The 24,904-nt window shown below is 30.8% G+C and overlaps 1 protein-coding gene across 2 annotated transcripts in view; it reads right to left on the bottom strand.

The window, feature by feature from the left end:
- The window catches only part of LOC107442572 (serine/threonine-protein kinase BRSK2), a 189,986-nt gene that overhangs the window by 13,722 nt on the left and 151,360 nt on the right, over positions 1 to 24,904 (bottom strand). Inside the window, exons 7-14 of one of the 2 annotated variants that reach the window (XM_071182844.1) lie at positions 22,845 to 22,991; positions 12,805 to 12,839; positions 11,987 to 12,038; positions 10,620 to 10,732; positions 7,797 to 7,921; positions 5,362 to 5,419; positions 5,226 to 5,282; positions 2,983 to 3,200 (exon numbers count right to left, since the gene is read on the bottom strand). In XM_071182844.1, coding sequence (XP_071038945.1) covers positions 2,983 to 3,200; positions 5,226 to 5,282; positions 5,362 to 5,419; positions 7,797 to 7,921; positions 10,620 to 10,732; positions 11,987 to 12,038; positions 12,805 to 12,839; positions 22,845 to 22,991 — 805 coding nt within the window. The remainder of the gene's footprint in view (positions 1 to 2,982; positions 3,201 to 5,225; positions 5,283 to 5,361; positions 5,420 to 7,796; positions 7,922 to 10,619; positions 10,733 to 11,986; positions 12,039 to 12,804; positions 12,840 to 22,844; positions 22,992 to 24,904) is intronic. The other variant, XM_071182845.1, reaches the window with a different exon arrangement.

Raw genomic sequence — 24,904 nt, forward strand, 5'->3', positions numbered from 1 at the left:
TTTTGCATTTTAACCCTGTATGCGAGTATGAGTTACAAAAAATGCAAGAATTTTTAACAATTGTATTTAAAGCGGCTGATGTAGGAATATTTTTGTTTTTAGGATATCTAGTTTCGTTTTTTGATTTAGCTGGTTCGTGAGTTTTCATAGAAATTGCAGAAACTGCATTAGCTGCTTCTCGAGATTCAATTTCAAATTTTATGAATTTCATTAATTCACTGATATCGCTCGATTTATTATGATCTCTTTTACGATGATATTCTATTATTAAGTTATGAGGCAATTGTTTGAATAAAATCGGAATTAATAAATGACCTAATTTATCTGATGCTACACCCATAGATTGTAAAGTTCTTATACTGATTTCACTTTCATCATACAAATGCCTAAGCCCCTGAATATTTGAAAAATATTTAACTAGTTCGATTTCCAAGAGTTTATTTACAAAACAATTAATTAAATGTTCCGATTTTCCATATCTATCATTTAGTAAGGTTAAACACGATTTATAATTTTCTTCTGTTAAATCAAAACCTGCTACTGCTTTATAAGCATCCCCAGAAAGAAAAGATTTTAAATAAATAATTTATTAACATTAATTAATGATTCATTAGAATCTATAGCACTACTGAAACTATTAAAAAATTCGAAAAATGTAGTTGAATCACCATTAAAAGTTGGGATGTTAAGTTAAGGCAAATTAATAGAAACCGGAATATTTTTACTATCATTAACACTCGAAACATTAACATTTGGAACATTAACAATATTAGTGGAAACTGACTCTTTTATTTTAAACTTCGTTAAAAACATTTTAATTTTCATTTTGGAGTCACCTATGTTTTCATCACATTCCATTGAGTTTTTAATTTCTGTTTCAAAAACAGCATTATCCGTGATTAGTTCCTCAATTGATTCATTAAGGTGTTTTAGCTCAGTTCGTGTTTCTTCGAGATCAAGTAAATATTCTGATAATTGTTTAATATCATTGTTTAATATCATTGATAATTGTTTAATAAATATATTGATAACAGTTTGCTAGAAAGAAAAAAAAGTAATTGGGAAATTGATTTTTACCATTTTTTCCAACATTTTATGTTAATACATTAAAAAGAAACCAAAATAACCTTTTATCTGAAAAAGAAAAAAAATCTGTTTTTTTTTTTGGTCATTAAGATGTTTCTAAACTCAACTGTTATCGATAAAAAAAAATACAAATTCTTTAACTTAATTATAAAATACACATTAGGGTGCCAGTTCTACGAAATTTAATGATAAGGTTTTAGATAAATATGTTCTAATTAAAGATTTTTCTTTTCCTTAACTGACAATTATAGAACTGGCCTATAAACAACGATTTTATTTTCCATTTAACTAATGATAAAAGCATAAGTGTGCCGATAACTTGAAGAAAAAACGATAATTAAATATTTTAACTCATATACTGAATTTTTTTTTCGTATCTGTTTTTATTACGTCTAACTAATAGATTAAGCAGTTTTAAAATAGAAAATTATTCTGAGTTATTGTTTTAAAATAATGAACACCTCTTTTATTATCGCGTGGGTGTTTTTTCGAATATTAAAAATAATGAGAATAATCCTTTGTGATAAAATAAAAAAGTGTCTAAAATAGACGTTTTAAATTAGAAATGGTATTTATTTAGAACCTTAACGCCTCATGTGTCAAATAAGAAGAGGGCGCAAAATGAAAAAGATCTGATCCCTTCTCTAATGATCGTATTTTCACAAACTTGAGTACCAAATTCTTAATGTTTTGAAGGCGTAATTTTAAGTATACCTAAACCAATATATATAATTAATATTGCCGATAATATTTTGAGTTACGAAATAAGGCGCGAAAACGTAATTTCTCTGAAATAAACATGCTTTTTAGAAATGTTAATAAATCGATTTCTCAAGAACTATTTGACCGATTCTTTAGATTTCGTATTCTGTCATTTAAAATTACATAGTTTAAAATGATGCAAAAATTTATATATATTATAATTCAAATTTTTATGCTTATAACAATAAAAGTAAGAAATTATTACAATTAAGTTTTTTAACATGGAATCTCAGTTATTATTCTTTATTACACACATGAAAACACTTATGTACTTTAAACAACATTAATTAAAATCAGATGAGCAGCTTTGAAATGACATCAATTTCTTTGCTTTCCCAACTAAGCCGGGTAAAAAAATAATAATGATTGTAAAATTTCAAGATCACTACAATTGATTTGTATAGGATGACTCAGGAGATCGCCTTCCCATGAGGTGAACCGGGTTCGAATCCCAGCGATGGCTGGTAGATATAAATTCTGCATCCGGCTTGCACCGATCACAGTTCTGACGTAAAATATCATAAGATGTAGACGAATCATGGGATAGAGTTCCCTAGCCGTCAGGCTAACTATGGGAGGTTTTCGTGCTCTTTCTCTCCATGTAACGCAAATGCGTTGTAGTTCCATCAAAAAGTTCTGCAGAAAGGCAAATTTCTCCCAAAACATCACCCAGGTGTTCCCTTGTCTTCTGGATTGAGTTCAAAATTGCAAGCCTACGTAGTTCACTATTAGTAGTCGTAATTAGTAGTCTTTGCTTCAGCCGGTGTTTTCCCTGGAAGTGCTTCTGCCTCCTTTGCCAATTATTTCGACGCGTTGCCACAGATCGTCGCCAAGCCTACCTTTATTAGTGATCCTTTTCCTTGCTGAGTGGTCACGTGTGCGCACTTTGCGTCTACAGTATTCTACGGATTCCCTCCGATGGGGGTGAGACGGGATTGAGCTTCGATTAGTAGTCGTAAACCCAAAAAATTGGGTCAGCTGTACAACGTGGGTTACGGAAAAAATAAAAAATTATAAAGAAAAATGTATATCCAGAGCCTTTCAGGATATCATAGCACTGATTTTATTCAGTGCCATGACTACATTGACCACATTCTGTAGTGGTTTGGAGCAGCTAATCAATGTGATACGTACCTTGCAATTTCCTCCTGTGGAACCTGGGACTCCCTAGAAAACTGTTTTTGATGGTGGATAATCGTGACTTCCAATATGGAGGATTGATACTAGGCGAACCAGGGGGTGTATTGAGGGGGCTTTCGTCGGGAGTCGACCTCGGATTAGGTTTAGGAGAATTCATGGGCGATATGGAAGGACTGCCAGTATGCAGGTTACCACTGCCTCTCCGATTTCGACTGTAAAATGATTTCAAAAATGAGTTTCAATTTTAAAAATTTAGTTAAAGTTTTTGAATATTAGTTAACTTATCGAAAAAACATTTGAATACTACAATAAGTTTCCGCCGTTCGTCACAGGATGACATTACAACAAGGTTACGTAGAAATGGTCTGGTGTTAAACGACTTATTGTAGGTTTGTACATCTGGTAACACGACCTTTAAATATTAGCGATTACGTATAAGCAATACGCAATTGTTTTCGTACAAAAATGTCAAGTTTTGTGCCACATAAGTGTCATTTGCGGGAACTTTTGATTTACTTCTTTAATTTGAAGTGGGTGGTTTCAGAAGTTTAAAAAGGGTGAGTTTGACGTGGAAGACAAAGAACGCAGTGGAAGGGCGAAATAATTCGAAGACAAGAAATTAGAAGAATTATTGGATGAAGATTCATCCCAAACGCAAAAGGAATTTGCTCTTACATTACATATGTTTCAAGCAATTTCATATTGTTTAAAATCGTTGGGAATGATCCAAAAACAAGGAAATTGGGTTCCACACGAACTGAAACGAGCAGACATTGAACGTAGATTTTGCATGAAAATAGATTTTCCTACTTGTCAGCACATAAATGGGAAATCCTACCACACCCGCAGTATTTACCAGACATTGCCCCTATCAGATTATCACCTATTCCGGTCGATGGCACATGGTCGGTCTGTCTGATCAGAAATTTACATCATTTGAAGAAACCAAGGAATGGGTCGATTCGTGGATATCCTCAAAAGTTGAAGAGTTCTTCCGACGTGGTATTCGAATGCTCCCAGAAAGATGGAAAAAAGTAGTGTCTAGTAAAGGAGAATACTTTGGATAAAAGATAAAGTACCGTTTTTTCACAATAGACTGTTATTTTTTGATAGAAAATGGCGGAAACTTATTTGTACTACCAATAAATAGGTCTTTTTTTTCTTCTTTTCAATCTGAGTTTTTTAAATACCATTTTAATACGTAAAAGTAATACAAGAACCAATTCCAGAATTTTTGTCGAAATTCAATTGACATTGTATTCATCATTGCCTGGGCATTAAACAAAATAAAAAACGGCATGCCTGCAAAATAACTTAACTATACCAGTTAAAATTATAAAAGTTTTTATTTCATACTTTTAATTAATATAATCATGTCTGAATAGAAAGAGTTAAAAGTGATTTCTTGGCTACAACGACTTTCATAAGAGACCATAAATTTCCAGTAATCACCATATATTTTTAATAATATCTGGTATAGATATTTCCTATACTAAAATTCTTCAAGACAGAGAGTGTATTCTTGTCCGATATTCCTTACATTGGTATTTTTTAAATAAAGAGTCCGTTATTCTCATATGATTAATAATATTAAAATTAGCCGGTTAAAGTTAATTTTGTGCTTCATTAAAAATTGCTTTATTAAACAAGGCAAATTTTATGTTGTTATAGTTTTGCTATAGTTATAGTTGCTATATATTTTTGAGTCGATGACCTCATCAGCCCAATATTTTTACATATGAAAAGAAATGAACGTTCTCTCCCCGAAGTATACTTTCTGCAGAACTATACTATTATACAATATCTAAAAAACTTTTAAGTGAAATGATTAAGTATTGTATAGAATAACTTAAGTCATATTTCTTATATATAATAAGACAAATGATAGTTCTCATATATCTACCAAGTCTGAAAATACCACGCATCACATACAATAACTACATTTCGTTTTTACATTAGTTCAGATACTACAATGATGCGTTTGTTATAATTAACGAACTATTAAACGTTACGACTCATTATATTTCACTCTATAACATGTGACGTGAGCCATTTTGCACATTATTGAAATCTAAAAACATTAATCATTTATTCTTAAATTTTATTTTAAATAAAGCAATAGTTATTCTTTAACCTCAAAGATGGCGCACTATATTTGAAACTTGGGAATCATATTATCATTTTTGGGAGCCAACTTAAGCGGTTTGATGTGAACAATTAAAGATGACGTCACTCACCCATAAGGATACCGTCTGGGTTGGAGAGGAGAACCATCACTAAGTTGGAATTCAAATCTGAAACAAAAATACCAAAATGTGCTGATTTTGTCCACTTTTCTATTTTGGAGTCTGATTGTGTAAACAAGAGTCTTACCTGGGTCCAGTATTACCATTCACAACTACAGTATCAACCCGTTTCCGAGGCGGATCAACTGTAATAAGAAGTTCACTTAATGATTTCAAATGTTACAGTTAAAACATTCTTTCATAAATACACTCTTTATCACTGTTAAGTAACAAAAAAAAAACTATTAAATTATAGTTAAGCTTAAAATTTTTTTTTACTGTTTCTAGGTGGAAATCAGAGATGCCAACTTGCTCCGGACAGCAAAAATATATTTTAAATTGGTAGATTATCAATTGGGATTCTTGGTTTAATAAATTCAATTTAGTAGATTTTTATTCACCACTATTTCGAAATAATTCATAGGCTTATATAATTCACCACTTTACAGTACTTATGTCTAGGTATACCTTTTAAAAACCAAGAAAAATAGTCAAATATTTGCAAAATTTACTTTGTAGTTATTTACCGTTTTTTTAATTATTTTGGCGTGTCCGGAGCAGTTGGCATCTCTGGGAAATCCCCACTGTTCAGTGACGCTAAACAACCTGGATGATTGCTTCGCAATAATAGCTGTTTCTTTAGCATAAAACAGTTGGAACTATTCAACTAAAAATATATGTACTAAAAAGAACACTTCCCACGTCCAAATATTTCCCTTATGGGATACTATTAAGATCTAAAAGTGAGCATAAATCATTTTTCAAAGTAATTATTTTTTGAAATAACATTTAAAATTAAAAGTATACTGTTATAACAAATTAGGTGTGTTCACAACTTTAATATTTTTTGTATTCATCACTTTGTTCATGAAATTGACAGTTAAATTCTGAATCATTTAACGAATCTCTTTTATCGTACATTAATGCAATTCATTGTAGTATATTAATGTAATTTGCTCCAGAAAATACTAATTTATAAGAATTTTCACAAAATTTTTTAATATTTTTGCTTACCAAACGAATGCATGTATTTTAAATATATTTTTTGTATTCATCACTTAGTGTAATATTAATGTAATTTTCTCCAAAAAATAATAAATGTAAAAATCGTCTTAAACTCTTGATTTAGAAATCAAACAAAATCAAAAACGTAATAATAACAATACAGGTAATTTTAACCTTTAAAGGTTAAAATTAACTGTACTGTTATTGTGACGTTAGGGAAACAAAAATATTTATAGGAAAACAATAACTTTACTACTTATATCAATTTTATGCTGATGACAATCATGCCAATATTAAAATTAATGTGGGAAAAGTAGATCCTACGATGTGATTTTCCAGCCAATAATGTATTGACAACCATTGAAAATTGTGACACATGGAAAATTTATTAAATTTAATTATCACCATCATTATAATTTAATTATCACCATCATTTTATTTAACCATCATTAAATTTTCATATATAGGAAGAAAAGTGCTCAAATTTTAAAAGTTAAAAATATATAGAAAATATGGAAAATTAAGCAAATTGAGTTTTGCTCTGAATTTTCTTTACATTTTATTTTCTGTTTTTTGCTTGATATGTTTTATTTCGTATATATTTTTTACTTATTGTGTTCTATTCTTGTTTAAATTTTAAAGCTTCTCACACTATTGTATTGATATATTTTGTTTTGGCTATATTAATAAAATGTTAGAAAGCACACCTTTTTGCGGGTATAATCGTGTGAGCTGATGGAGAGATTATATATTTTTCCGATTATTTTGTTTCCCGACTTAATATAATTATTTTTAAATATTTAAAAAAATATTTTATTTGAATAATTTTTCTTTTTCTCTTTTCATAAATATTTTCCATGTTTTTTTCAATATTTTTAACTTATATAAAACAATAAAGACGAAAAGGATAAAAAAGAAAAGAGCGAAAAAATAATTAATGCATCATATTTACTGCGCATGAGCGACAAGTATATAGAACTCATAAAATACGTTGAAAAACTCTGAGAAAACATGGAAAATATTAAAGTTTAATGAAAAGAGAAAAAGAAAATTTATTAAAATAAAATATTAAAGATTAATGAAAAGAGAAAAAAAATTATTAAAATAAAATATTAAAGATTAATGAAAAGAGAAAAAGAAAAATTATTAAAATAAAATATTAAAAAATTATGAAAAGAGAAAAAGAAAAATTCTTAAAATAAAATATTAAAGATTAATGAAAAGAGAAAAATAAAATTTATTAAAATAAAATACTAAACAAAAAATTAAAAAGTCTGAAAACAAAAAAAAAAATGAAAAGAAAAATAATCTCTTCATCAGCTCACACGATTATATCCGCAAAAAAGAGTGCTTCCTAATATTGAATCAATATTTCCAAAGCAAAATATATCAATACATTGGTGTCATTGAAGCAAAATAGAACACATTAAGTAAAAAATATACCAAGTTAAAAACAGAAAATAAAATGTAAAGAAAAAACAGAAAAAAAAGAAAGGATTCTTGTAGTGAAGAAATTACCTGCATATTTTCCATTACCTGACTCGGATCGACTTCTAAGAATGACTTCGGTTTCATCTTCATAAGAGGGTTTTCTTTTCTTCCGATCCAGCAGAAGAAAATATATCACTTTTTCTGTATTGTGACTGCAAACAATAATGATTCATTTAGTATACTCAACATTATTAATAGAGTCTTTGTCAAAAAATGGAATGCAGAAAAATACACGAATGCCAACATTAAATAGATATTATAAATTGAGGGTATTCTTAAGTTACTTAGGATTAGAAAAATTAAAAACGATAACAAGAAATTATAAATAACACTGCATGGTTTACTGCATTCTGCTTCGGAAACGAATTAATTTTTAAAGATAGAAATGGCCTTAAAAATTCCAAAAATTAGTTTTTTTAATATCTAATTTTTTGTGATATGAATTGATGTTAAAAAATAATATTATTTTCGTGAAGTATACACACTCTAATTTATTTATAAGCAAATCTTTTCAAGTACAACTGCATGAAAAATATAATTTTAAAACAATATTAATTAATGCAATTATGTAACTACGTGTCATTACATTAATTTTTAAGTAATTTCTCATTTTTTAAAAATTTTTTGATTGGAAACATTTCCTGAAATGAATTCAACATATTTTAACATGCAGTCCTTTTTTTTAATATAAGAGTATTTATTTTATAAATCTCATTTTTTATCTCTGTAAAAAAATTTGTTAAATAATTCAATTAAATTTTTTGAAATTTGTTAATGGCCAAAACATTCAAAAAATAGTTAATTTATACTTAAACGATGTTAGTGAAAAGTCTTTTTGAAATGCATATGACAGTAAAAATGCCTTTTAAGTTACATCTTCATTTTTGTAAATTTTTTGTCTAAAAATGAAGGCATTAGGCATAGCTGGTACAAAAAAGTTAATTTTTAGCATAAAAAAATCTTTTTAAAGGTCGATAGCCTCCTCAAGAGGACGCCATAACGCGGGAGAAAAATTTCCGCTCAAATTCTCTTTTTTCCTTCATTACTAATTTAAAGTGTAGAAAAAATGAGTTCAGACAAACCTAGAGTAATCCATGAAGTTTCAAATACTGAAAAGAAAAATATAAAATATACAAATGAAAACAAATTACGAGATAATAAATTAGGATTACGTAACGGAGAATTTCTCTTCTAATAATTTGTTTGCATTTCAATATTTTGAAGTATTTTTTTCACAAATTGAAACTTCATGACAAAGTCTAAGTTTGCCTGAAATTACTTTTTCTTTTATATAAATTTTAAATTAGTAATAAAGGAGAAAAAGAGAATTTGCGAGGAAAATTTTCTTCCGCAGTATTGCGTCCTCTTAAAGTTTAAAAAATAAGTATGACGTAAATCTCCTAATATACCTTAATAATTCATAATATATTAGACAGCACTGCCAATTTTGGTTTTGCTTTCAACGTTATCAGACACTGGGTTATGACGTTGATAACAATAGTTAAAATGAATAGATTTTTTACCTCAACTAACCACACCCATCAATGAATGTCATATGAGAAAGAAAGAGGCACTATTTTTAGTTCAATACACTGTACAAAAAGGACATTTAAGACATATTTGAAAGGAATTAAAAATAAAAATTTATACGTTTTTATTACATAAAATATGCCGCACGAAAATGCTAAACAATATTAAATTATACCATGTTTTGATTTAATTTTAGTTCATTTTGCTGCTGTTATTTTCGTTACTAATTGAAAGTATGAGTTCGATCCCGGTAATGGCTGGTCGATACGAATTCCGCATCCGACTTGCACCGACCACAGTGCTGACGTGAAATATCCTCAGTGATAGACGGATCATGGATTAAAGTGAGTCTAAACGTGAGAGGTTTTCGTGGTTTCCTCACCATGTAAAGCAAATGTGGGTAAGTTCCATCAAAAAGTCCTCCACAAAGGCAAATATCTCCCAATACTCGGTCCAGGAGTTCCCTTGTCTTCTGAATCGGGTTCAAAATTACAAGGCTCCGGAGTTGAACATTAGTAATCGCAAACCCAAAATTTGGGTCGACTGTTCAACGACGGTTATAAAAAAAAATAAAAACGGTGGTGCAGATGATAAAACACTCGATAACCCGGGTTCGAATACCAGAGATGGCTGGTCTATACGAGCTCCACAACCAGCTCTTACCGACCACAGTGCTGATGTGAAATATCCTTAGTGGTAAACGGATCATCGGTTAAAGTTTCCTAACCGTTGGATGCTTTCGTGGTTTTCCTTACCATGTAGAGCGAATGTGGTTTAGTTCCATCAAACAGTCCTCTACGACGGAAAATTCTTCTTAATACTTTATCCAAGAGTTCTCTTGTCTTCTAGATTGGGTTCAAAACTAGAAGGTTATGTAGTTGAACATTGGTAGTGGTGAATTCGAAATTGGGTCGGCTGTTCAACAGCGGTTATAAAAAAAATTATAAAATAAAGAAGGTATTCTCGAAATTACATCTCTATTATCTATTTGAAGAGTATTAGAACACTAACGTAATTTGAATACATATATTTCCAGCGGCCTCCTTCATTTTCTGAGAGCATTAATTAATATTCGGATTTCTTGTAATTCTATTTTTAAAATAGAGGGAGAAATATTTGCTAAAAATTAAATTAAAAACTAAAATTTAAAAAGAAACATCTGTAAAAGTTAAATGTTAAACGAACAATCTATTTAATGGATGCGAGAAAAGTTGAAGAAATATATCACAAATGAAAAAAGTCTCAGCAACTATCTATTCGAAGCAAAGCGTTTTTTTCTAGAAAAAAGAAAAGAATAAAAGTCTAAATCAATATTCTTACTCAGCTTTGAGGAGCTCTTCGATCAACTTTTCTTTGTCTTTGAAACAACCTAGTGACGTCATACTCGATAGAACGTCAGGATCAATATCGTCTGAAGACGGGATCACATGCGTCTACAACAAATAAACACAACGCTTTATATGCTTACTTTCGCAAAACAAAATAATTACACGTTGTCATCGTTTTTGAATAGTAAATTATTGAATTAAATACTTGATGGACTCCATAGAAGAACATAATATTGACTTCACAAATTCCAATGTGTGTACAAAGTGTTTTATTTTTTTAAGCTTATGTGGAGAACGTGTTAAGTGACTTTCCAACTCACAATGTTCAAATGTTTTTGTATTATTGGATACATTTGGAGCAGATAATTTAAGATTCAGACGTAAGTAAAACACTTTTTAAGTGACGTTCTAAATTATGAATCAGCTGTCCTACATTTACGTAAATTGAGGTAATTTATACAAACATAGGGGAAGAACGTGTTAAGCAACTTCTCTAATAGTAGCGTCACATCACACGTTTTTGTCAGTTTTGAAAAATAAATTATTTAGGCGTAACTGAAAAGATTTGAGGAATAGCATGCTAAGTAGCATTACAAATTGAAAAGTACTGCCGGTCCAAAAGTGTTAAATCGGTTACACAAAACACAAAATAAATAAGATGTCAACCTGAATAACCTTTGGTCTAACGATCGGATTTTCCCCTAAATTCTTCAAAAAAAGTAACCTCAAATAAGCTAATTAATTAGAGTTAGGTTTTAATTATGTTGCAAAATAAGACACAAAAACTAAATTTTTTTGAAAAAAAATAACCTTTTTTGCTGTAACTAGTATTTTAACTGCAAAAATATGGGAGATAGCAGGCAGCTATCTGGAAAATAGTAACCTAATAGTTGAGCCAGAAGAGCGGTTGAAATTAAATCGGTACCTAATGTTAATTTCCCTTTTTACGTATTTCACTATATCTCGTGAATTTTAATGCTAATCATAAAAAAATTATGACAAAGCTGTTTTTTTATTGTTAATACAACTGCTGTGTAGTATAGTAATATAAATATATTGTTCATGGGCTGCAATAGTGGCACAACGCAAAAAACACGCGTTTTGGACTTAGAACAGGTGTAAATATGAAAATACACATTCTTTCCGCAGCAATACTAGCACAACTCATAATTCAACTTGAAGGTAATCTTCGTTTAAGCAAACTAAAGCATTTCTTATGCATTTTCCTTAGCAATAAAAACTTTAAACCCACTTCTCAAAACTTGATATTTTGAGTTGTGCCGATATTGCAAGCCCATGAGCGATATTAAATATTCTATGAATTTCAATAAATTTCTGAAAAATCATAACTATACTCACCTGGACAACTTCTTTCATTGGTAATTCTAGTTCTAATTCAGTTTTACTTCCTCTAAAAATTGGAAAACAAAAAAGTAATGTAATTTTTTAGAAAAAAATGTTGGAATTGTTAAAACAATAAAATTCCAGCTTCGGAAAAATAAAAATCTATATGTTTCCACACAGAAAAAAATTTTAAAACAATATTAAGACACGTGTAACGAAAAATTATTAAAAAATGTTAGTTTAAATTAGAATAAATGAAGTTTTACAAACAATCAACTTTCAATTTGATAGAATATAAAGATTTAAATGCTAATATCATTTAGAATATATCTACAGATTTAGAAATAAAACCTGAAACTAGATAAATAAAAAGGCGTGAAAAGGCATAAATTAAAACTCCTAAACTTTAATAAACGTAAATATGTGTATGAAATTCAAACACAAATAAAAACAAAAATTATTTTGGAGAAAAAGCGTAATAAAAGTCAGTTTATATCTCCATTTAAGAATAAATCAAACTATCAGCAGCTACTGAAAAATTAAACTTACACTTAAAATTACAAAAGCAATTTTAATATGTCAAGTAATAAAACCAAAAAGCGTTTTAGTGAAAAGGCGTAATAAAAGTCAGTTTATTTCTCCATTTAAGAATAAATGAAATCTGCAGTTCTTGAAAAATTAAACTCATACTTTTAATAACAAAAGCAATTTTAATATGTTAAGCAGTAACACTAAAACTTATATTTGTTGATTCTTTAAGCAATGAAACAAAATACTAGGTGCATGAAAAAATTTAAATGTTGATTTATTTAGAAATTCACATTTAAACTTACGCAGTAACCCAGGAATGTTTCGTTACATCTGCTAACTGTAAAGAGAAAGAAAACATGATTTGCAGTCACAAATTAATAATCAAACATATGCAGAATATAATAACAAGTTAATAACAAGCATATGCAGTGTTAAATCTAAACTTTTAGATCATAAATAATTACAATGATTCATAGTAGGATAGTAAAAATAGTTTAATTTCGTTCCTCTTTAAATTCGCTGCCTGCTAGTAAGCTGAGTAAGACGGAATTTTTATATTTTACAGTCCTTAACAACCACATAGTTTTATTAAAAATGAATTTTAAAACGTTAAATAACCCTTTTTACTGCCATGTTTAATAATGTAATTTTAAAATATTAATGGTATTGTGGGGATAGTAGTTATCGACAATGTCAACATTCATCTGTGAAAAGGTACTCCAACATAAAATCGAAGTTAACATGTCTTATATTCCAGTGAATTGGAATTTTATTTTTGTAGTGGTAGAATACAAAACTCCCCCACCCGAATTTTATCTGTGATAGAACTCTATGTACGGATACCACTTGCTACCGTATTTGCGAAAGACCGAGAGAGCTGTATTAAGTTCACTGCGCTTGGAGCGTTTGTCCTGAGGGCAGTATTAAGTTCACAATTGTGTGTGTGTTACCTCCTGTGTTGCTATTAGCAATAGAGTGTTTACAGGCCGAAGTTGTGTGTGATCGAGACTGAGTAGCAACAGCGTGAGGAGGACAAAGTCGCTGTCACAAACAGCAAGTCAGCTGTTCAAATGTGGACCATCCATCTAAGGAGTGTAACAGCCGAGGTAGGCGAGTTCATATCGCGTCCGGGTCACCACTTCTCTTTGGCGAGATAGGTTGCGTGCATTAAATTCTGCATTTTAGAGTGGTCAATCGTCAAAGATAATAAAGGAAAAATACGAAATTTAAACATAACTTTAATGACATATTAACAACTGAATTAAAAGCACCCAGGATTATAATAAAACACGTAGAACAAAAGAATAGAAGTAAAGCAGAGCGTAAAGGAGAGAAAGAACAAAATTTTACTATGGTACTATATATACATTTCATTCAATTGAAATTCAGTTCAGTTCGTTATACTTCAGGATTGTTGTTGTTCATTAACGTCGCACTAGGGCTGCACAATGGGCTATTGGCGACGGCCTGGGAAACATCCCTGAGGATGATCCGAAGACATGCCATCACAATTTTGATCCTCTGCAGAGGGGATGGCACCCCCGCTTGACCTGCACGCGAAATCGAGCACTTTACAGTAAAAAAGTTTAACGAGGACAAATACCGCACACCCTCGATTCCTACGCAGACTAATCCAAGTGGTCACCCACCCGCACACTGACCGCAGCCAGTGATGCTTGACTTCGGAGATCTACTGGGAACCGTGTCTTAAAGATCTGTCCACTGCGGGACGAAGACGATTACAGAGAACTCATTGAATATACATAGAAGTTCACAAGTTCGCCAGGTCACTAACTTTGGTACTTGAACCTATGTTGATTACCCGCATTTTTGAGATTGAATTATTAAAAAAATCATTTCGCTCATTACTTAAAATTAATTTGATTTTTAGGGCCATATTTTTTGGCGGGAAAGTGGACGGGATTTTGAAAATTTTACTTTCTGTAAAGAACCACCTATAAACTTAATAACGTTAATTCTTAAACTTGATAAACTTGCTATAATAATCTTTAATTGCATGCTTCTAATTTACCATATTAATGAATTCTGTGCTCATAATTACAAATAAATTCTATGAGAAATGATCAAACGAACGAACTCATGATATCAAGTGCTAACCTCACATCTTGACCCTACACCAATCTTTACTATTTCTCACATTTATGAGCACGAAGTCTTTTAGTTAGCTTTTAATACAACAAATCATTCATTAGAAAATAACTTCCGATCGACATATAAAAATTAATGACGATAGAGGGAGGTATATTTCCCTCTAACTTATAAATGGTTACAAAATGATTCTATCAAGAAAATTAAATTTATTTTAAAACGTTTTTAGTTAAGAATACATGTTTTTTACTAATAAATTCATAATTCATTCATTATTTTGTTTTAAAAAAAATAATGTAAGTAATACAAAGAAATGCGTAACGGGTGTTTTGAACTCTTGGTAATCAAACAGGTTTTGAGATTCTCAGACCAGTCTTTCTCAATAGTAATTTATTAGATACCGATAACGGTATTACTTCATCTTTATTTAGAAATTCACATTCAACTCCTAACGCGTATACTTTTTTGACTTCATTTTTAACAAAGATTTAGAACCTGTATATTAAAATCTTTCACTGCGGAATACCTTGTACGGAAAAAAATGCGTACAAATGTTTACAACACACAAGTGTACAAGTTTATCAAAGCTAAATGTGTACACTCTGGCCACTTGAACAATAAAATGTATATTTAATCAATTAATCCAAATCGGATATTTTTCCGGAGATTGAGGTCTTTTCCTCACATTTTAACCCTTTAAAAGGTCGTGATAAGTATACTTCCCACCAATTTTTAATGTCGATGGGAAGCTATTTTCCCACTTATGATTTGTATGACCTTCCATCTACTGATAACTTTAGAAAATACAAAAAAATACCAATGAAAAGCTTCGTATATATAAATAGGGGTAACAGTAAAGGTTAACGTGCGGTCAAGAAGGTAGGCAAACACCAGGTTACTATTTTTTTTTATGCGTTCATTCATTTCATCATTTCTTATGGCGTTTATTTGTTATTGTCAACCCATAATTCATAAATTCGGTTTTTTACAGGCATAGAAGTTCACGTTTATGGGCAAATCTTTATAATAAGTGAAATTTTGAAAAAAAACATTACATTGCTAGAAAATAACACAAATATAATGGACTAAGATAAAAAAAAAATATATTCTCAGTAAAAACACGTATATAAAAACACATATTCAGAAAAGTGAACCATTAAGTTGGGTAGAAATAAAAAATATTTTTTTTAGAATTTCATTATAAAAAGTGAAATTGCATGTATAAAAAACTAGACAAAAATGCGGAAGTGTCAAATGAGTGAGCGAAGTCATGTAGAGTCCTGAAAAATCTAACAAAAAAAGACATGAGTTAAAAAAAAAACATGTTACGAGATCAAGAAAAAATAAAAGAACCAGACAATTTTTAGAATTAGCTGATTAGTTTGGAGATTTATTCCCTTTATACCCGCCAGTGTTTCATGCTCTTCACGGTGGGGGTCAGTATTTGTGGAGGTTGTTTTAACTTCTGGTAGGAGATTCAGGTAGAAGAATTTCTGCAGGTGTAAACTAAATTGCGTAAATCCACATTTCAACGATTAGGTAATTGCATATCATAATAGATAATTTCCCTAAGTATTTCTTTTTCATCAGATATTTTAAAATATGAAGAACACATTTTTTCACAAAAACACGAAACAATTAAATTCAGGGCAAATGAGTATTTGGTTGTTGTTGTTAATTTACGTCGCACTAGAGCTGCACAATGGGCTATTGGCGACGGTCTGGGAAACATCCCGGAGGATGATCCGAAGACATGCCATCACAATTTTGATCCTCTGCGGAGGGGATGGCACCCCCGCTTCGGTAGCCCGACGACCTGCGTGCGAGGTCGAGCACTTTACGGTAGCACAGTTTAACGAGGACCAATACCGCGCATCCTAGGACCCTACACAGAGTGATCCAAGTGGTCACCCACCCGCGCGCTGACCGCAGCCAGTGATGCTTGACTTCGGTGCCGTGTCTTAACGATCAGTCCACTGCGGGACAATGAGTATTTGGAATATATACAAACAAACCCAGAACGTCAAATGAAGAATTAGTCACGTCAATGCTATGACGTCAGAAGAGGATCTCAAGACTTCCGGTAGGGTTTGTTTATTTTTCTAGGATAGATGCTGGACATTTCTGTTGAGAATGGCTTTGTTTGTATTTAAGGTTTATACTGACCCGTTACGGGTATTTCAATTTATTTTTGCTTTTTTTATGTGCTGTTGTTGCGTTAAATAAATTGATTTTATAAAATAAAAAATAAATAAGAAAAACTGTTTCTTCAAGTTAGTTAGATTCGTTACAGTGATCCGAAAGGAACTGTGATAGAATGTGAGTCCAGAAATACTAAAAAAAAAAAATCAAAACTTCACAGAAATACTAAAAAATTCAATGCTAAACCTTTACTAATCCAAAATAATGATCTGAGCATGAATAATAATGACTGCATGAATTATATTAAAAATAGTGAAAAGAATAATACGATACGAAAAATGATGAATGAGTCATATGAAAAATAATGAAAAATTCAAAGTTAAACCTTTACCAAGCTACGAATGAATAATAGCGACTACATGAATAATATTAAAAAGAGAGAAATGAAAAATATGATATGATAAATGATGATGGGTGATATGAATAATAATGAAAAATTCAAAGTTGAATTTCTACTAAGCTACAATAATGACATGAGCATAAATAATAGTGACTATATGAATAATATTAAAAAAAGAGAAATGAAAAATATGATATGATAAATGATGATGGGTGATATGAATAGTAATGAAAAATTCAAAGCTTAATTTTTACTAAGCTACAGTTATGACATGAGCATGAATAATAGTGACTGTATAAATAATATTACAAATTGTGAAAGGAATAATGTGATATGATAAATGATGATGAGTGATATGAATAATAATGAAAAATTCAAAGCTGAATTTTTACTAAGCTACAATAATGATCTGAATATGATTAATAGCGACTATATGAATAATATTAAAAGGAGAGAAATGAAATATATGATATATGATAAATGATGATGGGTGATATGAATAAGAATAAAAAGTTCAAAACTAAACCTGTACCAAGTTACAATAATGACCTTAATATGAATAATAGTGACTGTATGAAAATTATTAAAAATAGCAAAATGAAAAATATGATGGGATAAATGATGATATGAATAATAGTGAAAATTTTTAAAGCTAAACCTTTACTAAGCTACAATAATGACCTGAATATGAATAATAGTGACTATATGAAATATATTAAAAATAGTGAAATGAAAAATATGATATGATAATTGATGATGGGTGATATGAATAATAATGAAAACTTCAAAGTTAAACCTTTATCAATCTATAATAAAATGACCTTGATATGAATAATAATGAATGTATAAAAATAATATTTAAAACTGGGCATAAAAGAAAACGATACACTTGAGGCAATTTTTTGGATTTGAAAAAAAAAAAAAAAAAAAAACTCGAATAAGCATTTGATTTATTTATTACTTGAAAGACTGTGTTTATTACACAATATGTTTGAGAAAATATCTCAAATTTTACTTTCCATTAAAGGATATGATAAATTAATTTTCGAAATGCCAAGAGAAATTGATATTTATCAAAGATGGATCGTGCTGAGTAGGCGATCGTTTCAAAATAAATTTTCTTACATAATTTGATTTAGTCGTAGGAGTTGCAAGTGCGTCACAGAACCATTTAGAAATTTTTGGAATAAATTCCTTTTAAAGATTCATGTTTCGTAAAGAAATTGTATCTAAAGTATTCAGATAATTTTATTTTAGAGTATAATTCAATTTTTTTCAAGAGGCTATGAAGAAAATTGCATTAGTATTTTTCAATAGTTCTAAAAATAAAACGAAGAGAGCTCAGCACAAATAACATTAGCATATAGATAAAAAACTAAAGTGTTGAGAGAAGATTTGAAATTTCCTTCTAAAGTTATTCCGGAAAAATCATTTCTGTCAAGAATGTTTCATTATATCCGCCTTAAATATATGTATTTAGAATCCTTGCAAAACAAAATAAGCGGTGCAAAATGGAGCTTAAAACAAATACTCAAGTAAGAAAAAAACATAATCACCATTGAAATCTGTCGACTAACAAAAAGGGGTCGGGATGAAAAACATTAAAAAACCTAGTGCGATGACATAACAAAATTTAGAGGTTTTATTCAATTCCAAACTGTTTTCTTTCGGCAAACAAACAAGTCCTGATATTTTCAGACCCGCTTTCATTACTAGTGCTTCGTTAGAGTTTAATTTTTCTTCTTTCTTTTGCTTAAATGTTAATTTACGAATAATTCTAAATACATGTAGTCCCTGGCCAAATTGTTAGACACCCTATAAGATTCTATGTAAAATGTCAATTATCTGGTGATACTATACAGCTTTATTGTTTTTACGCGATAGAAACCGGTTTGCACTTGCTTACTTTCGTGTATCATTGGGTTAAATTCAGCACTATTTTGACGATATATAATTTAAATTCGACGACTGGTTAAATTAGACGATGCATTATATAAATATAGAATATTCATATATACCTGATATACAGGTAATATTTTAGTATATTATAATAATTAGACCAAATTATTGGACGCACTGTGGTGTTTTAATAATGACAGATTTTGCACGAGTTTATAGGCAATACTTTTACATTTAAACATATATGTAATGGGTTTTTCTTCAGAATTTTTACATACTTCCGATTTGTATTTATTTTTAACGTATTGCATTACAATATTAACCCATTGATGCACGAGTATGGAAACCGGTTTCAGTCACAAAAAACAGTGTTTGTTTTTGGTTTTTGGTTTTGGTTGACAGTGTTTGTTTTTGGTTTTTACGAAATATTTTTTTTTAAAATTTTTTTTAAGAAAAATAAAATCGGGGTTGCGCAAATAGCAACTTCGTTTTTAGCCATATTAGAACTTTAAAACTCTTTTAAGATAAAGGTATTGAAAACTTACATACTGCATACGATATTTATTTACTTTGATTTTGTAAGTACCTAATATAACTCAATTCCAGCAGTATAAAGGACATTCACGAAGAAGAAGGTATTTAAATATTCTAAGGAGAAAGAATGCGTGAATGTCCTAAAAATGACTAAACTTTCATGACATGTAAATGACGTGATTTACGCTGCATCATTCGTGACAGCGACATCGTAATTACGACAGAAATAGACATTTTTTATGACTCTATAAAACTATCAAAATACGACTTTTACACGAAGACGATTCTATAGTTTTCAGATACTGTTTTTATTAAAGAAACTTCTCTAAACTTTAACTTTTCGTGAAAGGTTTTAAGAAATTTAGGAGAAATAGGATGGGGTTTTGTTTTCAAACAGATGCAGTAGTTATTTAAGTTCCCTCTTTTTTTTTTGCTCCCCTCAACAATCCCCTTAATTGCTTCTTGTTCATCAATGTTTAGTTTTGCTTAAACGTCAATATTTCCCACAAAAACTTAGAACATTTTGATTTCAAAATATGCAATTACTGAAGCTTTGCGCAAGGCCATTTTGTTAATCGTACCAAACTCAACGATTACACAGATATGAAAAATAATAATCGGAACTGGAAAAAAAAATTAACGGATACAGATTTCGTAACTCAATAAGAAGTCCACTTGTACACGAGACTTATAAAAATTCAAATAGGGAACGGTTTTTATCATTATTTATTAAGTTTTTTTAAAAAAATGTGTATCTGGCAACATATAATTTCTCTTTCTTTTTGTTACTTTTATTTTTAATTTTTATTCGAGAACGAGCTTGTGAAATAAAAAAAATAATTATCTCGTGAGGGAACGATGAATTTTCTACTGCAATGCATAAAATTTTTTTATTTAAAGCAAAAAAAAAAAAAAAAAAAGTATAGTGAAAAAAATCCCGAAACAAAGCACTTGAAATTGCAATAACGTTCAAATTTAGAAAAAAAAAGGTGGCGATAAGTTTATAAATGAAAAGGGCCTTTCAGAACGTCAAATTTTAACTTTTTAGTTTTATTTTAACCGACACTAGATCAGCAAAGACAGATTTTGTTTTACTTCAAGTTTAACAGTTGATAATTCTCGAATTCACAGGCGAATATACATTTTACTACAACACACTTTCTTAATTTCCATTTTTAAAGTCTTATTTATTCTGCGCAGCAAAACAAAATGCAACGTAAAGCAAAAACAAATAAGAGAAAATTCGAAAAAATGCCTAAAATGTTAATACTTTCTAACAAATTGGTACGAAAGAAAAGCTCTCTTAAATTCATCAACAAATATGACTCCATCAGCAGAACTAATTTTAGCTCTGTAATTGCATTCTTTCGGCCTGTAAGGAATTTTTTACGTCAGGTTCTACAACTAATAATCTCCAACTGATATTTGATTTTTTTTTATTTCATCGTACTACCTGTAAAAACATTTTTCTAAAAATGAAATTTCTAGTTTTTAAGTCTTTTACATGATGTGCAGAAAAACAAAGTAAAACATTGAGGTGAACATCTAAATCTATTCTAGATGTATAACGAAAAAGTACAGGGGTTCGTGCGCTGGCTGACCAAGCAGTGATTTCAGTTTCGAATCATCGTGAAAAATGAGCCGCATTAGCCTTTTAAAAGAGCGACTCAATTTTTAAGTGGTAGAGCCGTGATTGCTGAGGGGATAGAACGTTCGCCTTTTAATGAGGTGAACAAGGTTCGAATCCCAGCGATGGCTAATCGATAATAATTTCGCATCCGGGTTGCACCGACCACAGTGCTGACGTAAAATATCCTCAAATACTTTGACGGAACACTGGTTAGAGTCTCCTTGCCATCAGGCTAACCGTGGAAGGTTTACTCCTTGACCTGGTTTTCCTCTTCATGTAACGCAAATGCGGGTTAGTTGCATCAAATAGTCTCACACGAAGGGAAATTTCTCCTTATACTTGATCCAGGAGTTCCCTTGTTTTCTGAATCGGGTTCAAAATTACAAAGCTATGGAGTTTAATATTTGTAGCTGTAAACCCAAAAAATTGGATCGGCTGTTCAACGACGGTTATAAAATAAAATAAAAAGTAGAAGTATTTCATTATCGGAAATGAATCGCGTAATCTAAATAGTTTTGTTTACCTTATCATACTAATAAAAAATTTTCGACGTGAAAGCAAATCGTAATGCGTTTTTTAAAGCTATGTAGTAAAAAAACACAAGGCAACACACTTTTATTTATCATGTTATGGTTTTTTTTATTGGCTCGGAAAATTCCTTAAACAAGTGCGACACAAATCATTTCCTCTGACAATTTAAACCAAAATAAGTTGATCCAAACTGATGCGTTTCAAACTATTTCGACTTGGGTTATTAGTAATTTATGAATCAAATTGGGCAGAAAAGTTTTAACTAAATTTCCTTTACTGGAGCTAAGTTAGTTTGAATTAATAATATTTTATAAACCAAAGTAGTTTCAAATAAATTTTATTAATTTAAGCTAATTTAGTTTTAATTATTATTTCTATTATTTCATGAAGCAAATAGTTTTTTTTTTTATTAAAAATATGTGATCAAAACTACGAATCAGGTTCAGAAAAAAAGTAACGTTATGGAAAAATTCATTTTTTTTTTCAAATTAAAACTTATTTTCGTATGAAGAACCTATTGAAACTATTTTTTATATCTTTTTTCAGATATTTGTCACAGCGGGAATCCAACTCTTCAGCAAAGAAAGATGCTGAACCTTTCAATCAATCTTGAAATCAAAATTTTATTTGCGCTCTCATCATTGTCAGAGCCGAAAATCACGCTTTGCTCAAGAACAAGTGGCAGTCTGCATGTGCAAGGTCGGTGGTGTACAGGGGATGATAGAATTCCTCCTATTGTGAACAAGGTTTTGACTCACATAATCAGAATGGAGATGTGCTTTGTCATGAAGTAGCACATCACATTTTCTGACCTTTGCATACATTTTGGTTTGCGTTACCAGTTTTCTCAATTCTTTGCTATCAAAAACAGTATTACAGAAAGCACTTAACACTTGGCAAGATCATTGATCGTCTTGAACACTGAATGCACATAAATACAGCACAATCTGGCTATAATAGCGTCAGTATACAGGAAATCAACATCGTGTGCGCATGCGTTGAAAGTAAACACTGCACAATCCGGCTGTAATAATGTCAGTAGACAGAGAATGAACCACGTGTGCGCATGCGTGGTATGAATTAAATGATATACTTACATCTATCCTCTTGTTAGGAGAGACCTGAATCATAGCTCTGAGGAGGTCTTGACATTCGGGTGGAACAAAATGAGGAATATGGAAGACGCCGCGTTTCACTTTTTCTAGCAGCTGACGGAGGTTATCGTCATCAAAAGGTAAGGCACCCTGGAACATTTTAAATAATAATTACAAAACCGTGTATTATTTCTAGTCAATTGTTTTTATAATCCTTACAATAAAGTTTTTATACCATAAATGAAATGATAATTACCAGTAAGTAGCAGCAACGAGCAAAAATACAAAAAATTGAAACAATCAAGTATTGGGAGAAATTGGTCTTCGTACAGGACTTTTTTGATGGAACTAACTCGCATTTGCGTTACATCGAGAGGAAGACCACGAGAACTCCCCACGGTTAAACTGAAGGCAAAGGGACTCTAACTGATGATTCGTCTACCTTTGAGGATATTTCACGGCATCACTGTGGTCGGTGCCGGATGTGGATTCGTATCAACCAGCCATCGTCGGAATTCGAACACGGTACATCTCCTTGGAAGGCAAACGCACTATCCCTTTAGCCATGGCGTTTATAAAAATATTTTGTAAAGAGTGATAATTGCGGGTGACCGTAAATATTTTTATTTGTAAAATAGGGAGTCAAGCCCCAGTTCGCTGACTCTCACCCGCTCCCATGATAGCTTCACACTAACTGCTGTTTCTTGGAGCCGCGATGGCTCAGGGGATAGAGCGTTCGCCTTCCAATGAGGTGAATCGAGTTCGAATCTCAGCAATCACTGGTCGATACGAATCCCCCTTGCTCGAACTACAGTGCTGACGTGAAATATCCTTAGTGGTAGACGGATCATAAGTTAAAGTCCCTTCACCGCCAGGCTTACAGTGGGAAGTTCTCGTGGTCTTCCTCTCCATGTAACGCAAATGAGAGTTAGTCCGATTAAAAAGTCCTTCACGATGGCAAATTTCTCCCAATACTTGATATAACAGTTCCCTTGATTTCTATATCGGGTTCAAAATATCAAGGCTATCTGAGTTGAACATTAGTAGTCGTAAACCCCAAAATTGGGTCGACCCACCGACTGATCACAGACGGTTATGATATAAAATGTAATAAATGCCGTTTCTTGGCATAAAAGAGTTAAAATAATTAAATTAAAAATATATGTGATCAAACACGGAATTTTACAAAGCATATAAAGAACCTGATGCCATTACATTTATAAAAATTCAAAGCATTAAATGGGCAGGCCACATTATAAGAATGGAGGATAGCGGGACAACCAAAAAAGTTTTCTGTGCCAGGCCAACAAGTACAAGAAAAAGAGGACGACTAAACCTAAGATTTTTAGACTGCCTTGAAAAGGACCTACAAGTTTTAAAGATAATAAACTGGAGAACCTTGGCTGAGGGAAGAATGTCTTGGCATAGGCTTGTTGAGAAGGCCAAGGCCCATCCTGGGCTGCCGTGCCAATGAAAAGAAGAAAAATATATGTACTAAAAAGTACACTTTTTCCTCCACTTCCAAATATTTCCCTTGTGATACTATTAAGATCTATTAGGGAACATAAATCATTTTTCTAAGCAATCATTTTTTGAAATATCATTTATAATTAAAATTTATTGTTATAACAAAGTTGTTGAGTTCACAATGTTCTTTCTATTGGCGAGTTCACATCACGTCCGGGTTATCAATGTGTGGAAAAAGCTTTCGACTATGCCAACCTTCATTTATCAAAAGGTACCTCAAGATAAAATCGAGTTAGCATGTCTTATATACTAATGAAATGATGTTTAATAATAGTAGTGGTAGTTAACGCCACAGGATGAACATAAATAATTTTTCTTAGTAATGAATTTTTAAAGTAATATTTAAAATTAAAGGTATATCGCTATAATAAATTTGGTGTGTTCACAACCGTAATTTCATATTATGTTAACCAAACAGGCTGATACATAAAATTAAATTACTTCATTCAGACATCGTTTAGACATAAAACGTTTAGACATCGATTAAAATAAGTTTATCTTCTAATGTAGCGTAATAAAGCAATATGATGAAATAA

This window comes from Parasteatoda tepidariorum, chromosome 6 (assembly GCF_043381705.1).
Source record: "Parasteatoda tepidariorum isolate YZ-2023 chromosome 6, CAS_Ptep_4.0, whole genome shotgun sequence".
NCBI classification, from domain to species: Eukaryota; Metazoa; Arthropoda; class Arachnida; order Araneae; family Theridiidae; genus Parasteatoda; species Parasteatoda tepidariorum.